We start from the raw sequence: 17,821 nt of genomic DNA on the forward strand, positions 1-17,821 counted from the left end.
TGAATAATTGTGATGGGACTTGGGAGTAAAAAAGGCTTTAGATCATTATCTTTACAGGTATTAAAATCAAGTATTATAAAATGAAACATATATTTGCAATGTGCTATTGACTTTAAGTTTCTTTCTCATTTTAATTTCTGACCTGTAGATGAAGTACTTTGTGGGGTCATTGTTGGATGTCCACGTCAATCTTTTGAGATGTGAGTGAATCATTTTTAAATGATGCAAAAGTGCCTCGATTCCATAATGTTTAAAAGATGCACTTTCAGGATTTGTTTCAACAGTAGTGAAATATACTAATATGACTAATAAAACTGTTTGCAACTGACTTGATTCTGGTCAGCGTATTTCAGCACATGCAGGTGGGACTGTGGCTTGTTAGTGGAGGAGGCAAAATAGCCTTATGACAAGTAATGTTGACGCCTCTTTATCATCTTGAACTTTCAAAATTACTATTTAAGGGCAATGTGGGTGTCTCTGGGACAAGGCCAACTCATATTTGAGCTACATGATGAAAACAAGTAATCGAAAAGAATGAGTAAATGATTTTGGATTTTACTGATGCTTTAAAAAAAAAAGGCTGTTTACATTGTGAGGACTTGTGCAGTGTAGGCTACTACTGCTTGCCTGATAATAAGACACATTTGTCTCAATGTACGGAATGTGAACGAATGCATTGTGAATGTAACATGTTTGCAGACAGCGCCCTCTAAGTAAGTTGTTGTTTTTTTGCATGTGTGTTTGGCAGTGTTATTTTTTAGGATTACTGCTAAACTACTGTCGTTTGATTTGTATTATTTGTATTTGTTATTTATTTTAATTTTAGTTAAATTATGTCTGAATTTATTATGTCTGTATAGGTCTTTTATTAAGTTTTTAGTTTTATTTAATTTGAGTTATTTTATGCCCACTCATCAAAAATGCCCGCCCTCCCACCTGCTCCAGCATCCTCCACCGCTGGCAGCCCCTCTGCTCGCCCTCAGCCCACCATCAATGTGGTGCAAGCCCCGCGGGACTGCCATCCTCCAGCGTCGCCATGGTTGGAGTTTCCTTCACCTCCACCTCCGACCTCTGAAGCTGGGACTCCGCCTCGGTCCGTAAACCCAGTGGCTCCACCTCGGCTCCTAGCTCCCTCGACTCCACCGTCACCCATCGATCCACGAGCTCCACTGGACTCCCTCGTCCCTCCGGCTCTGCCTTGGTTGGGTGTCGACCCACCATCGCCTCAGGACTCCGCTCCTCCGTACACTGGCTGTTGATGTCTACCCTGTCTGGATTTCCTGTTTCTTTATTAAATATCCTTTGATTTCGTCGTCCTGCCTGCTCTCTAGTACACCCTGCCCGTGACAAATTAAATGAAATATAATAACACTTCTAGTTACTATAAATAAAAAGTTTTAAAACGAGCAATATTTTCAGTTTCAACAGAAATATCAGAAGAAATTTCGGTTACACTTTACTTGAAGGGGTGTGCATAAGACTGACATGACACCTTCATAATCATGACATGACACCTACATAATCAAGACATGACACATGTCATGAATATGAAGGTTTTTTATGCATGTTTATGACAACTGTCATTAAGTGTCATTCGCTCAGTTATGTAATTTTTAATGCAAAGATGACATTGTTTGAGATGTCTTTGTGATGGGCTATGGTTAGGGGTAAGGGTAGGGGTAAAAAAAAGGCTGTTTACATTGTGAGGACTTGTGCAGTGTAGGCTACTACTGCTTGCCTGATAATAAGACACATTTGTCTCAATGTACGGAATGTGAACGAATGCATTGTGAATGTAACATGTTTGCAGACAGCGCCCTCTATTGGTTGACAGTCATGTTTTATGTGAGATAAACGTTTAGGGGACGCTGAAAACCGAATTCTCCATTTAGCCGCATTCACATCTCACTGTGCGTGACTAAAAGCCCTCTTATTCCAGACACATCCTGGCCGGGATTTCTCAATCGTCCGGGTTTTGGCTTTGTTTTCCTAGTGACTTGCACTCTACAGTCCTTATACAATATATGTACGCGTTGCCTCCATAGATCCCGCCTTCTCGCGCGCCACGATTGGTCTATGTTGCACAATGCCTGCACGCTATTGGTCAAACTCCCTTTCAGTCATTACTTTCAGCAAGTATTAAAACAAGAGGAAAACAAATCCAAACATTTTAGGCAATTTAGAAACCCCGGCCAGGATATAAAGAGGACGTGTGGTCACCACGTGACACACAAATAAGGACAATGGAAGCGATCAAAATCTACAAGAGAGCAATGCTGTGCAAGTGCTATAACAAGCCTCAGTTAGCTTAACGCAGTACACGTAGCAAGGTTTTTTAAACTATATAATAAATAAGAAGAAAACAGATAGAATACAAAAAGTTTAGAAAGCAAGTGTATTTTTTTTTAAAAGAAAACAAGCAGCAAATGAATAGAGTGCAAGTCTAAAAGGGACAAGTTTTTTTTTTATAGCAGAAACTATAGCTGATGTCTCATTTGATGAACACAGTTAGGCTATTTTCACGCTGTTTTGCCGTTATTTTCTCGTAGAAATACTTTGGAAACTGTCACTTGATTTCTTTATTTGATTGTAGTGAATGAACTGACCCACAACCTCTGTGTCGCGTTAGATACTCACACTTAATGGTTTACGTAATTTATAAGCAGTATTTTGACGAGAAAATGGCGTTCAGATTTCATATACTGTTATAATCAAATGAGATATCTAGTGACAAGTTAACACGTTTACAATGTAATATTTATAAGCAGCGTTTCAACTAGATTTGATCTTTTCACTACAAGAAAGAAAATAAGTGACTTCCAAAGTATTTCTACGAGAAAATAACGTTACTGCGTTCATCAAATGAGACATCAGCTATAGTTTCTGAAGAAAATGTACCATGTTTTTACTGTAGTAAATATAGTTTAACGATAGCGTTTGTAATTAAACCATAGCAGCCACAAATTTATATTGTCTGAGAGTCTATGAAATGTACTTTAATGTCATAAACCATCAAATGTAGTCAGCGTTCTAATATGGTTCATTTTCATAATAGGTAAACACAAGTTAACACGGTCATATTTGCCAGCTGCACATTGCGACGCCGAGAGTAAAATCCTGCATTTAATGCAGTAAACCGCAGCTGAACGAGCGCAGGATGGTGGCTCAGTGTGTTTGTTGCTGGCGTCTCAGTGCACAGCTTCTGCTATCGCGTGTTCGAAACCCGTGCCAAACGGACTTTTTTGTTTATTTTCCGTACTTCAGCCTCTACGGGCGATCATACCAATAATTTGTAATCTTTACAAGAATACCAAAAGCATGTAATGAGCAAGTGTGCGTTTATTAGACAGCTTAACATCACGCCAGTTTGTGCGTTCAGACTCAGTGTTGCCAAGTCCGCGGCTTTCCAGCGGACTTGGACTACTTTAACACTGTTGCCGCGGGCCGTTTTTCATGTCAGCGGGTTGAAGCGACCCTAATAACGGGATAATTAGCCCCTAAAATGCGAATTTTACCAGTGGAACCCAGCTAAAAAAAATTGTGAGGACTTGTGCAGTGTAGGCTACTACTGCTTGCCTGATAATAAGACACATTTGTCTCAATGTACGGAATGTGAACGAATGCATTGTGAATGTAACATGTTTGCAGACAGCGCCCTCTATTGGTTGACAGTCATGTTTTATGTGAGATAAACGTTTAGGGGACGCTGAAAACCGAATTCTCCATTTAGCCGCATTCACATCTCACTGTGCGTGACTAAAAGCCCTCTTATTCCAGACACATCCTGGCCGGGATTTCTCAATCGTCCGGGTTTTGGCTTTGTTTTCCTAGTGACTTGCACTCTACAGTCCTCATACAATATATGTACGCGTTGCCTCCATAGATCCCGCCTTCTCGCGCGCCACGATTGGTCTATTTTGCACAATGCCTGCACGCTATTGGTCAAACTCCCTTTCAGTCATTACTTTCAGCAAGTATTAAAACAAGAGGAAAACAAATCCAAACATTTTAGGCAATTTAGAAACCCCGGCCAGGATATAAAGAGGACGTGTGGTCACCACGTGACACACAAATAAGGACAATGGAAGCGATCAAAATCTACAAGAGAGCAATGCTGTGCAAGTGCTATAACAAGCCTCAGTTAGCTTAACGCAGTACACGTAGCAAGGTTTTTTAAACTATATAATAAATAAGAAGAAAACAGATAGAATACAAAAAGTTTAGAAAGCAAGTGTATTTTTTTTAAAAAAGAAAACAAGCAGCAAATGAATAGAGTGCAAGTCTAAAAGGGACAAGTTTTTTTTTTATAGCAGAAACTATAGCTGATGTCTCATTTGATGAACACAGTTAGGCTATTTTCACGCTGTTTTGCCGTTATTTTCTCGTAGAAATACTTTGGAAACTGTCACTTGATTTCTTTATTTGATTGTAGTGAATGAACTGACCCACAACCTCTGTGTCGCGTTAGATACTCACACTTAATGGTTTACGTAATTTATAAGCAGTATTTTGACGAGAAAATGGCGTTCAGATTTCATATACTGTTATAATCAAATGAGATATCTAGTGACAAGTTAACACGTTTACAATGTAATATTTATAAGCAGCGTTTCAACTAGATTTGATCTTTTCACTACAAGAAAGAAAATAAGTGACTTCCAAAGTATTTCTACGAGAAAATAACGTTACTGCGTTCATCAAATGAGACATCAGCTATAGTTTCTGAAGAAAATGTACCATGTTTTTACTGTAGTAAATATAGTTTAACGATAGCGTTTGTAATTAAACCATAGCAGCCACAAATTTATATTGTCTGAGAGTCTATGAAATGTACTTTAATGTCATAAACCATCAAATGTAGTCAGCGTTCTAATATGGTTCATTTTCATAATAGGTAAACACAAGTTAACACGGTCATATTTGCCAGCTGCACATTGCGACGCCGAGAGTAAAATCCTGCATTTAATGCAGTAAACCGCAGCTGAACGAGCGCAGGATGGTGGCTCAGTGTGTTTGTTGCTGGCGTCTCAGTGCACAGCTTCTGCTATCGCGTGTTCGAAACCCGTGCCAAACGGACTTTTTTGTTTATTTTCCGTACTTCAGCCTCTACGGGCGATCATACCAATAATTTGTAATCTTTACAAGAATACCAAAAGCATGTAATGAGCAAGTGTGCGTTTATTAGACAGCTTAACATCACGCCAGTTTGTGCGTTCAGACTCAGTGTTGCCAAGTCCGCGGCTTTCCAGCGGACTTGGACTACTTTAACACTGTTGCCGCGGGCCGTTTTTCATGTCAGCGGGTTGAAGCGACCCTAATAACGGGATAATTAGCCCCTAAAATGCGAATTTTACCAGTGGAACCCAGCTAAAAAAAACATGTATTTTAGCACCAGAGGGGACCCCCCTTGAAATGCAATTGGGCTAGCTTTGCGTAGCAATTGGGCGGGTTTTGGGCTAGCTTTGAGTAGCAATTGGGCTAGCTTTGAGTAGCAATTGGGAGGGTTTTGTTGTGAAAAACTGGCAACCCTGATCTGGAGCGGAGACCTGAACCAGGAAGTTGGTCACCAGATCGGTCACCAGCTAAACCGTAACAGCGGCCGGTGGTGTCGTCTTCGTCTCCGTGGGTTGTTTACTGTATTAAATATTTAGTATAGGATGCCAGTTCACCCGCGGGACAGAAAAGAAAATCACCACGAAGAAATGGACGTGGACTATCCCGAACAAGAGGCCAGCAGCTCCGACGAAGAGGACTCCGTGAGCTCGTCCGCCTCTGAGGATGGAGACACTTCAGGTAACGTTACAGACAGAGACTCGAGACAAGCCAGCCTTACTCCGAGTGTGGGACAGTAATAATAATAATGATGATGATGGGGATGTTCTTGCAGACATGGATGATGAAGACTGTGAGAGGAGGCGAACGGAGTGTTTAGATGAGATGACAAATCTCGAGAAGCAGTTCACAGACCTGAAGGATCAGTAAGTGATCAGTCATTTAAACCTGAAACATGTCATGTGAAGACGCCAGACGACTTATGACTCTCTTTAGGCTGTATAAGGAGAGACTGAGCCAGGTGGATCTTAAATTGCAAGAGGTGATAGCAGGCAGTGCTGCGGAGTACCTCGACCCCCTGGCCACCCTGCAGGAGAACATGCAGATCCGAACCAAAGTCGCAGGTCAGCTCCAGACACATGCTGCTTTTGTAATGGCGTTGCTCAAGTGTTTAAACTCTGCTGTAGGCACCATGTCGTTTACAGGAATTACAATCATCCTGTTTATGTTTGATATACTATACTGTAAAGCAGAGGTCTTCACCTTATTTCACTTTTTGTTCACATGTATTGTTCCAGGTATCTATCGTGAGCTCTGCTTGGAATCTGTCAGAAACAAGTATGACTGTGAGATGCAGGCAGCCAGTCAGCATTGGGAGGTAAAATTCACAGGGCCCAGGACCAAATTTGTGGTGGCCCCACACTTTGTTAATATTCACAGTCTTCTCACACTTCTTCTTCAATGTGTTCAATTTATTTCTGAGATTTCATGTTAATATACCATATTCATGACAGAGTGAGAAGCTCCTGCTTTTTGACACGGTTCAGAGTGAACTGGAAGAGAAGATCAGGCGACTGGAAGAGGACAGACACAGTATAGATATAACTTCAGGTAAAATACACATGGCAACTCGTACTGTATAATCTGTAGACTTATGATTGATTGATGTGTTCTTGCACCAGAACTGTGGAATGACGGTCTGCAGTCTAGGAAGAATAAAAAGAAGGATCCCCTCAGTCCTGGAAAGAAGAAAAAACCTGCCGTTGTGTCAGATATCCTTTAGGTAGTATCTAGTGTTGCACATCTAAAGTCATTTGTGAGTGTTTTGCTATTTGTTTATGGCAGCTGCCTTATTGCTATATCATTGGTTTCCTGAGCCGTCCCACGACCATACATTGTTTACATGTTGCAAGATCTGGATATACTCGAAGACTGGACTGCCATAAGAAAGGTTATTTCACTTCATCTGTTTGTTTATTTATATGTCTTATCTCAATTCTTACATATTATTCTAGAAATCTTATATTTTAATTTTTCACAAATTAAAAATAACAAACTTTCCATATAAAATAATATGCATACTATTAGTGATGATAATAATAAATGTCTACAAATTAGACATGATCGTTATAAGCAAAAAATTGACTGACGTCATCTTGAAGATCATTGCTCTAAAGACAAATCCTGATGTGTCCTGAAAAATCCATATATCTTTTTGCAGGTATCTATTTATATTTATTTATTCACATTTTTGAAGGAGCTATTAGTTCTCTGTCATTAATAAACTGCCTCATTCACCGTAGGCTATGGCTTCAGTGGGTCCTCATAGAGTAAAAGTAGATGGTAAGAAGGATTTTGAGCATTATATTTGTTTGTGTGTAAAAGAGTTCACTATCTTCGTATCAGCCTGTATAGACTGTAAAGACTGTTTGAAGGGATTTGTGGAAAAGCATTTCTGGTCTCTGAACTGTATGTGTGTATCAGCTCCGTTGAAACCAGAAAGACACCATCATGTTGCCCGATCAGAAGATGGTCGCCTGTTCTATGACAACAAATGGTACAGCCGGGGTCAGGCCATATGCATCAACAGGAAGGACGAATACCCCACCAGGTTTGTGTGTGTGTGTGTGTGTGTGTGCGTGTGCGTGTGTGTGTGTGTGTGTGTGCAATGTTCGAACTATACCGTGGACTTTGAGGGAGGCCACTTGTTTTTTTTATAACGGGGGGGGGGGAACAGCCACCCACAAATAGTCTATATACAAAGCATCAGACTGTCTTTGAGTTCACATGAACAACGGTTACTCGTCGTCAGGCTACAGAAGAATACCATAATTCCTCCGTTCAGTTAGGCCTAAGACATCGAGAGTCACGCAGACCTATAACAACCCAGCCACAACACATAATTGCGAATAACATGCCTTACCTTAACACAGAATCAACCACAGAGTCCAACGTTTATATTTTTTCTATGAATCTTTGAGTTAACATGTACTAAACATGAGTGGAATTTGCACCGCGGCGCCCCCACACCTTGATGCTCATGACAAGAATAGCATGTATAGTTATCTTTATTGAAGTGAATTAGGTTTAAATCGCCGTCATGCATGAATGAATGATATTTTTGCAATTTTACACATAATAATCCACGATGATCACATTACACAAAACTGAAATTGCGCAAAATTTCACAAATCACGTTTTCAGGGGAGCCCATGTCTGATTAAGGGGAGCTGAGCTCCCCCGTAGTTCGCACACTGTGTGTGTGTGTGTTTGTTTGTGTGTGTGTTTGTGTGTGTGAGCGCGTGTGTGTTTGTGCGTGTGTGTTTAAGCATATGAGTGATTCATCAACTTTTCTGCCCCCAAGGGTAATTTATCTTCAAAATTGCTTTAAGTAATAAAAGAAATTAAAATAACTTTTATTAATCAAGGACACATCAAATTGTTCTCCATGAATTTTTTTTTTTTACTTTATCCACAAAAAAACAACAACAACATGCATACATACACACACATATATATATATATATATAGGCAGGCCAGCTGTTTCCAACATTTATTATAATAATATTAAGAAATGTTTCTCGAGCAGCAAATCAGCTTCTGAAGGATCATGTGACACTGAAGACTGGAGTAATGATGCTGAAAATACAACTTTGCATCTCAGGAATAAATTACATTTTAAAATATATTACAAATAAAAAAAGAGCTATTTTAAATTGTAATAATATTTCACAATATTACTGTTAATAATACTGTATTTCTGATTAAATTAATGAAGCCTTGGTGAGCATAAGAGACTTCTTTCAAAAACATTTAAAAAAATAACGTATACATATACATTAATTATTTACTATAATTACATATACATTTGTACTATTATAATAGTATATTATTATAAAAAAATTGTAATTTACAAATTTTTACATTTCCTAAGTTTAAGAGCATTGAATTGTTACATTTGCCAGAATGTGTCTATTTTGGGGATTTTCCACTTTTTAAAAATGTTTTCTTTATGATGAAATAATATACTTTTCACTTTACATAAGAACTTTTTTTTTAATAAATTTTTTTTATTAATTTCACTTTTTTTTATACAATTTGTAAGCCCTTTTGTCACATTTGACAGCATTCAGGTTGCCATGTATTTGCATAAATATTTACAAATTAATTCTAATTAACTACATATGCTTCGTATGTAATTTTTTTCTGAGCTGCTTGTTATTCACAGTTCTTGATATTAATATAGTAATGTCTGATGTGTGGAACACAAACACTGGAAAGCATTTTTTTAAATAACAAAGAATCAATAGTCATTACCACGATGTCAAGTGTTTTAAAGAACAAGAAAGTTAAAGAAGTTTATATTTGGTTATGATGGAAATGAGAAGTGACGGCGAGCGCAGTGACAGTTCATAGATCAAAAAGTCGAATCATTTTAAGATCCACACTGTCACACTTGAACTTACATAAGTCTTCCATGTGTAATGCTTTGCCTTTTTATTTCCTCCAGTGCCACAATAACCACTATTAACCATGACGAGGTTTGGTACAAACGTCTGGATGGCAGCAAATCAAAGCTTTACATCTCTCAGCTCCAGAAAGGCAAATACACTATAAAGCGCTCCTAAAGATCCTCCTCATCTTCCTCCAGTCTCCATTTCCAGTGTCAAACCAAACCTTCACTGGTTCCATGCCCTTCTCCGTTTGTCACCATGTCGACTCGTTCATGCTGGATGATACATGCATGTACCACATGTTTGCACTTCCTAAGTTCAAGCTGCTATTCAAACACCTGGTTGCCAAGGAAACAGTGAAAGTGTGTGTGTGTGTGTGTGTGTGCCTTGATGACAAAGATGAGCCAGTAAAGCCTTGTTCAAAGCAGTGAAGCCCAACTTATTGGTATTGCTGATACCGAACACATGACAGTTCCCATGCCTTTTATGAAATATAGAGTCAGTATTTTTATTTGTTGATTTATGGAGCATGTCTCAGTGTTCTGAAATGATTTAGTGCCATGTATCCTGTTCTGTGTCTTTGAGATGCATAATGTTTTAAACAACAGAACGATCCGCAAAGTGTTATTTTTCTACTTGTTCTAAAAAATAATAGACAATAACTTGTAAAATGTATGGAGAATGTTTTAGTTTAGGATCAACGTGCAAGTCATGTACTTGTTTTGCAACTATTATTATTTTCCGTTGAACCAACCAAATGTAGCATATTCTGATCAAATATGTGACTCATGACTGGCTGTATAAAAAAACTATTTCTGTTAAATATTGTATTTTTCAAGTACCCAAATGTGAGTCTCTAACAGTTGTATTTAATGATGTTTGTTGTATTTTCTCTATCATATGTTCATATCCATTTTACAGTGTTTTAGCACTTGAGTGGTTTGTAATTGTGTATCAAGTTGCATGATTTGACTTATTTGTTTTAATTACTGATTTAAAAATGCTTTCATTGATGTGATACCAAACACAGCACCACCGTCTTCCAGACGTCACAGAGCCACAAAGGTCCAACACATCTGATTCACAGCATTAATATAAATCTCCTCAAATTAGTAAGGAGTATTATGTGACCTATAAAACACAATATTCGTAGCAGATAAAGAGACCGAATTCACAGAATGTAATTATATTGCACAGTGGAAATGTCATATTCTGTTATAAAGGTGATTTTGCATGGCATTTTGTTGTTTCTGTATTTATCCTGTGCTTAAAATATAAAAATATCAGCCCCAAAAAAAATCGTAATGTTTCCTAAACTTCCTTTGCCAACACAATATCAGAAATGTTTGCTTTTATTTGTATGGGATATTCAACATTAATACCAGGCTTATTAGCTCAAATTAAAACTAAAACCATAACTAAATATTCACTGAAATAAAATGAAATACACAAAACATTAAACATTTGATTTCAGCCAGATGGCAAGGAAACATTTCTAATTTTCATTTAGGTTAATGACGTTCTAAAATAGTTTAAAAGAAAATTATACAAACTATATACAGTATTAGGCATATTTTAAAAAATCTAAAATTAATAAAAATGAAAAAAATAATTCAAATTATTAATAAAACCTATAATAGTATCTCAATCGCACTAAATTTTAATTGCTCAAAAAACGCAATGAGTAAAAAAGCTTATTCTGTTAAGAATGTCATTCATGCATCTAAATGGCTAGCTGTAAAAATGAAAATTGTCTGCAGAACACAAAGATATTTTGAGGAACACTGGGAACCATACAAAAAAAAGTGTATACTATTCCTTTAATAGAACAAAATACAAATGGGCATCGTGACGTGCAGAATCAATTTCTGCAATCTGAATTCTTACGTAAATTATCTTTACTTCTCTGGTACATTTTTGCACAGATATTCATGAATGAAATCTACAAAGAGAAATTCCTGCTCAAGTTTTATGAATATTCAGGAAGCCTGTATATTTGCCTTAAAAACTTCAAATCATGAGATTAATCATTACACTCTTAAAAATGCTGGGTTAAATACAACCCAGTGCTGGGTAAAATAGGGGCAGACCCAGCAATTGGGTTGTTTTGACCAAAACAACCCAATTGCTGGGTTTGCCCCTATTTTACCCAGCACGCTGGGTCAAAACAACCCAATTGCTGGGTTTGTCCCTATTTTACCCAGCACGCTGGGCCAAAACAACCCAATTGCTGGGTTTGTCCCTATTTTACCCAGCACTGGGTTGTATTTAACCCAGCATTTTTTAGAGTGTATTAGTCGTTTTAAACAAGTCCTAATATTTTAAGACATGACATTATTTTACAGTTAAAAAATGATTATTAAATGCAGTGCCTTCCTATGACCATGTAGAGGCAGTAGAAACTTACAGTTTTTTATCTTGCTGGTCACTGCATGTCTGCTGTACTGCTGCACCAAAGCTGCTGTGTTTGTTTTCCAGGGTCTTTCATCACTTTTGCGGCAGCCTCTCTGTAATAATCTCATCATCAAGCCTTGTAGAATTGTTTTATTTTGATTCATTCAATTTTTTCTCATTTGCTATCTCTGAACAGTGGAGTCTTCAGTCTTTGTAATATTTCTCAGCTGATATTTAGGAGTTTTTACAGCCAGCACATTGTCTTCAGTCAGCAGGTGACTAATGGTGGTACTCATAATGAATTGTTTATAAGTCAGAAGAACCTGACACTCGTTCACAAGGGACAGAGCTAATGAGCTCGAGCAAAAGACAAAGAACACTTTTATGAGGCGGAGGCTGAAACCTGCCTCGTGTTTGATACCAAGCGTTCGTGCTCTGCTGTAGCCCTGGACTGATGCAACAGCCTATAGATATGCGTTAAAACATTATGGCAGCAAACTATAGCGAAACTGACTTCCTGCAAATGCAACAAAAATCATTAAAGCTGAAGTGTACGCTTTCTGCTCCACTAGCATAACGATTGTTTCACACAGGTTTCCCGAACACTCCCCCATCTTTCATTGGTCGAGAAAGCGGTAGCCACGCCCCCCCAAACTCACACCATTGGTTGAGCGAATATTGCCGCGCAGAGCTGTAGTTCTGATAGCCATATAAAGCCAAAGTGTTACTTTTTTCTGGAAAAACAACCTACTAACGGTTCAGTATCTGCACATTAAGTTGGGAGCAAGTATTTTAACATTGAGAAAGTTTATAAGTCAGAAGAACCTGACACTCGTTCACAAGGGACAGAGCTAATGAGCTCGAGCAAAAGACAAAGAACACTTTTATGAGGCGGAGGCTGAAACCTGCCTCGTGTTTGAGACCAAGCGTTTGTGCTCTGCTGTAGCCCTGGACTGATGCAACAGCCTATAGATATGCGTTAAAACATTATGGCAGCAAACTATAGCCAACAGCGAAACTGACTTCCTGCAAATGCAACAAAAATCATTAAAGCTGAAGTGTACGCTTTCTGCTCCACTAGCATAACGATTGTTTCACACAGGTTTCCCGAACACTCCCCCATCTTTCATTGGTCGAGAAAGCGGTAGCCACGCCCCCCCAAACTCACACCATTGGTTGAGCGAATATTGCCGCGCAGAGCTGTAGTTCTGATAGCCATATAAAGCCAAAGTGTTACTTTTTTCTGGAAAAACAACCTACTAACGGTTCAGTATCTGCACATTAAGTTGGGAGCAAGTATTTTAACATTGAGAAAACCACACACTTTACCTTTAAACATTGTAAGTATCACAAAAAAAGTTCTAAAAATTTATAAATTAACAGCATTTGAAATACGTGTATCAGTATTGTTGAACATTGCCTGAAATGGGCTATATCCAGTAAAATCCAAACAGGTAATGTTCCGAAACCAAATGGCTCACATTTTGGCAGACATTTAAGGTTTGTGTCCTGAGTCGAGCTTCCCACACAAATGATCGAGGCAGGCGTTTTCTCAGCGAGTTGACTGAGGTATGTAAAGCAACACCTGTCCTAGTACCTGATATCCACCAGACTCAAAGCAGGCCAAGCATGTGGAGGTATAGTGTCGCTGTTACGCCGTACAGAGAAACTGATATGGAAATCATATTGAAATCATCAACGGCCATGGCCAACCGTTTGTGGAGCTCCTCAAATGCCATAGATTAGCACTAATGGAAAGTGAGATCGCTTTGGTGTTATAAGGAAAGTGTCTTCAAGAGGAAATGATGTAACATTATTCACATTGCTTACATTCCTATCTATTTTAAACAAACTTCTGTTCAGATGCTCCAGGAAAAGTTTCACGTACCAGACTTCTGTCTTGTGAACTCTGCTTGACCCAGTGTTTCATTTGTGTTCCAGGAGAGAATAGAGATGCATGTCGGCACTAATGTGACCTCAGGTGGTTTGGCTTTGAGCAACTGTGACAGATCAAGCAATTACTGAGCATGTTCAGTTTCATTTTTGGTGATTCAGGATATTTTGCTGATTTTTTGTGTCATTGGTTAATTGCTAATTTTGAAGCATTATTGACTAGTGAATGTGGGCGCATATTTGTTAATTCAATCTAATTGTGAATACTGAGAGTCTCAGTGAGATCATTTGTGGCTGTTCCTGTCTCAGTTAAACACGTCACGTCTTCAAAGGCAAACGCAAAGCAAGCAATCCAGAAGGGAAATGTACAGTAAATGAGAATATTTTATGAGAAATTCCTGATGGGTGTAAATAGAATTAAACTCATGATTACAATCTGCACTTCAGTCAGATCCACATTAAAATTGTGAAAAATACATCTTATATATACATTCTGCAGAAATTAAATATGACTATGGATAAAAAATAGTTTATATGCATATATAAATAAATATATGTCTTATATTAAATATTATAGGCAGAATTAATTACACAATTCTAAATAAAATATTATATATATTATTATTATCCTGCCATCTTAAAGGGAAAGTTCACCCAAAAATTAAAATATGCTGTAAATTTACTTTTTTGACAAAATGACTTTTTTTCATTCAGTAGAACAGTAAAGATTTTAATAATAATAACATTATATTAAGAACAATGCATGTGCCACAAGGCTATGCGTGAATCAAACTCTGTGTGTCTGAAAGAACCTGTCAGTCAAAGGTTACATGGCCATACATTTTCCATTCTGCTGGGTTGGTTTCTCTGGTGAAAAAGAACTGAGAGTTCAAGTTGATTTTAGACAACCCTGCTTTGCCCCCTACCAGCACTCCACATGATTGAATATTCATAAACTGCCTTGTCTGTTCGAAAAAGGCTTGAATTGTTCAACAGGGCTGCATGGGATTCCAAAATAGAGTTAATTAACATTTAAACTCTAGTTCAACTCTGGGTCAAACAGGCAGGCCGGATGAACCGAGTCATGGCCCGTGAACAATACAAAACATGATGAAAATGTTGAAACTGTATCCTGCCAGAGGGAACGCATGTACACCCCACGACGCTTGGACAGGCCCCTTGATGAAGATACTGCTGACAAACCGTTTGACACAGATAGCAAGCCAGGGAGGTAAACACAAAAGAACAATTACTGAAGTGCACTTCAGTTTTGATGCAAACGCTTACGATATACGTATACAGCAAAACCATAGACTGTAAAAAAAAAACAGATGTGCAACGCATTTCTATTTCCTTCCACTTGAAAAATGGAGCCAAAATGTCCCAGAAATGGCTACCGCTCATGAGTCTGCGCAGTAGCGATCATGAGCTAGAGTCGCGGTATCAAAGTCCTGCCTAAACTCCTGCAGACCCAATCACAAGCTCACAATCATGATGCCACACCCCATTTTTATTGCATCAAATAAGTAACTAAAACAAGAAAACAAGAAAAATGACCACTTGAGCATACATCAGCATGATACGAACTACCTAAATGATGGAAAGCATCTTTGGCAAAAAAGTATTTGAAGTGTAATTTGATTTTTTAGTTTGGCTCATATCGCATTCCTTTACATGGAGAGGGCGGGGTTGATGACCTATACTGCAGCCAGCCACCAGGGGGCGATTGAATTGTTTTGGCTTCCCTTTTCAGAAATAGACCAAAATTGCAGCCTTTTAGGCCCTGTCCCAAATTGCACCCTAAAACCTTGCGGTCTTCCTCTGAGTCCACACTTTTGTGACGCAATGCCGCTTTGACTGTCGGGTAGAAGTCTTCTGCGGAGCTCGCCTCAGTGCGGGATCGGCAGAAGTGCGCATCGAGGGCGCATATAGCAGCCACAAAAGGGGTGCTCGCGAGGCGGTCCGAAGCGGGGTCAGCGTGTGTGCAACACTCACCTGTGTTCGGGCAGAGGGTGCGCGAGTAGTACGTTTGACCACACTCTTGAACCGCCCACAGCTGCTCACTGGCGAGAGAGGAGGGTGAGTGTGATCCGAGACTGGCCCGTCCACAGCTCCCTGTCCCCTCTGGGGACCCAGAGATAAAGGAAATTTATCTTTTGTCGAGTTTTTGGGTACCACTGACCGTGAAGTCAGTAGTGGAGAAAAGATTATCTGCCCGGCCCTCCTCCGGGGGAGGGTGTGGTGCGTTCACCATCTCCCGAAGAGCAGGTCACTCCATCTCTGGGTCGCCTGTCTCAGGGCCTCTTGCTCTTGCGCTTGCAGTCAGGTTTGGCGGGGGCCTGGACGGGCAGGGCGGCTGCCCTGCGACCGGCTCCACAGCGCTGCTTTGCTGGAGGCTGCTGCGCGGGAGCGGCAGCAGGGGTCCGCCCTCAGCGATGAGCAGGCTGAGGCACTGCCGGTCAGGGCCGACGAGGACCTACAGGCCCGACAGGGGAGCGACGGCTTGCCCCACCAGGTGGCAGCGCAATTTGCCGCTGAAGCGCCATACCACCAGCACAAGAGCAACTATAAACGACATGTAAATAATCCTGCCCACTCTAAAGTAGTACTGAACTGCAGTGGAAACGCAAACTGAGCCGTTCTGTTCCGTGCCGTACTGCACTGAGCCGAAAAGTGCCATTATACTCACGCTGTGATCAGCGAAAGCTGGATGCAATAATCGCATGCCAATGTGCATTGGCTCGTTTAGTTTACACTCTAAGTGGATTGGTCTCTCTAAGTGAGATCCCAATTCGTCGGTCATCCGACGTGACATTGAGAGTGACCGAGTGAAAGGGAATAAAAAATAAAATAAAATAAAAAAACAGTGAAAAACCAGCTGCCAGAACTTTACTGTAAAAAAAAATTACATTTTACAGATTGACGCTTTCAATTTACACTAAAATAGCATGTATTTCATTAACTGAAATAATGTTAAAGGGGTCATATGATGCGATTTAAATTTTTCCTTTCTCTTTGGAGTGTTACAAGCTCTTGGTGCATAAAGAAGATCTGTAAAGTTGCAAAGACTAAAGTCTCAAATCCAAAGAGATATTCTTTATAAAAGTTAAGAGTCAGCCACGCCTACCTAAAACGGCTCGTTCTAACACGCCCCCACATGTCTACATCACGATGTGGGAAGATTTGCATAATGCTGAAATGTTCACGCAAAGAAAGAAGGCATAACTTTTATTCTCGCTGTAGTTTTGTTGTTTCCGCAGCCATGTCGTAAAGATGCTCTGTGCTTCATTGTGAAAGCGAAACTACTTTGTTTGAACTTCCAAAAGAGGACACGACTAGAAATCAGTGGTTAAGTTGTATTTACAACACTGTTCCAGAACAGAAATAGACCAAAAGTGCAGCCTTTTAGGCCCTGTCCCAAATTGCACCCTAAAACCTTGCGGTCTTCGCCTCAGTGCGGGATCGGCAGAAGTGCGCATCGAGGGCGCATATAGCAGCCACAAAAGGGGTGCTCGCGAGGCGGTCCGAAGCGGGGTCAGCGTGTGTGCAACACTCACCTGTGTTCGGGCAGAGGGTGCGCGAGTAGTACGTTTGACCACACTCTTGAACCGCCCACAGCTGCTCACTGGCGAGAGAGGAGGGTGAGTGTGATCCGAGACTGGCCCGTCCACAGCTCCCTGTCCCCTCTGGGGACCCAGAGATAAAGGAAATTTATCTTTTGTCGAGTTTTTGGGTACCACTGACCGTGAAGTCAGTAGTGGAGAAAAGATTATCTGCCCGGCCCTCCTCCGGGGGAGGGTGTGGTGCGTTCACCATCTCCCGAAGAGCAGGTCACTCCATCTCTGGGTCGCCTGTCTCAGGGCCTCTTGCTCTTGCGCTTGCAGTCAGGTTTGGCGGGGGCCTGGACGGGCAGGGCGGCTGCCCTGCGACCGGCTCCACAGCGCTGCTTTGCTGGAGGCTGCTGCGCGGGAGCGGCAGCAGGGGTCCGCCCTCAGCGATGAGCAGGCTGAGGCACTGCCGGTCAGGGC

The 17,821-nt window shown here is 40.2% G+C and overlaps 1 protein-coding gene across 1 annotated transcript; it reads left to right on the forward strand.

Annotated features, from left to right (window-relative positions):
- Positions 1–5,513: 5,513 nt before the first annotated feature.
- Positions 5,514–10,155, forward strand: LOC107597845 (breast cancer metastasis-suppressor 1-like protein-A). Its single transcript, XM_016289037.1, has 10 exons — positions 5,514–5,793; positions 5,888–5,978; positions 6,049–6,176; positions 6,351–6,430; positions 6,567–6,663; positions 6,735–6,824; positions 6,939–7,003; positions 7,356–7,395; positions 7,537–7,663; positions 9,563–10,155. Exons 1-10 carry the CDS (start codon positions 5,658–5,660, stop codon positions 9,678–9,680), a joined length of 972 nt encoding a protein of 323 aa, XP_016144523.1. The 5' UTR covers positions 5,514–5,657; the 3' UTR covers positions 9,681–10,155.
- Positions 10,156–17,821: the final 7,666 nt, after the last annotated feature.

Source organism: Sinocyclocheilus grahami, unplaced genomic scaffold (genome assembly GCF_001515645.1).
Source record: "Sinocyclocheilus grahami isolate Dianchi unplaced genomic scaffold, SAMN03320097.WGS_v1.1 scaffold239.1, whole genome shotgun sequence".
Taxonomy (NCBI): domain Eukaryota; kingdom Metazoa; phylum Chordata; class Actinopteri; order Cypriniformes; family Cyprinidae; genus Sinocyclocheilus; species Sinocyclocheilus grahami.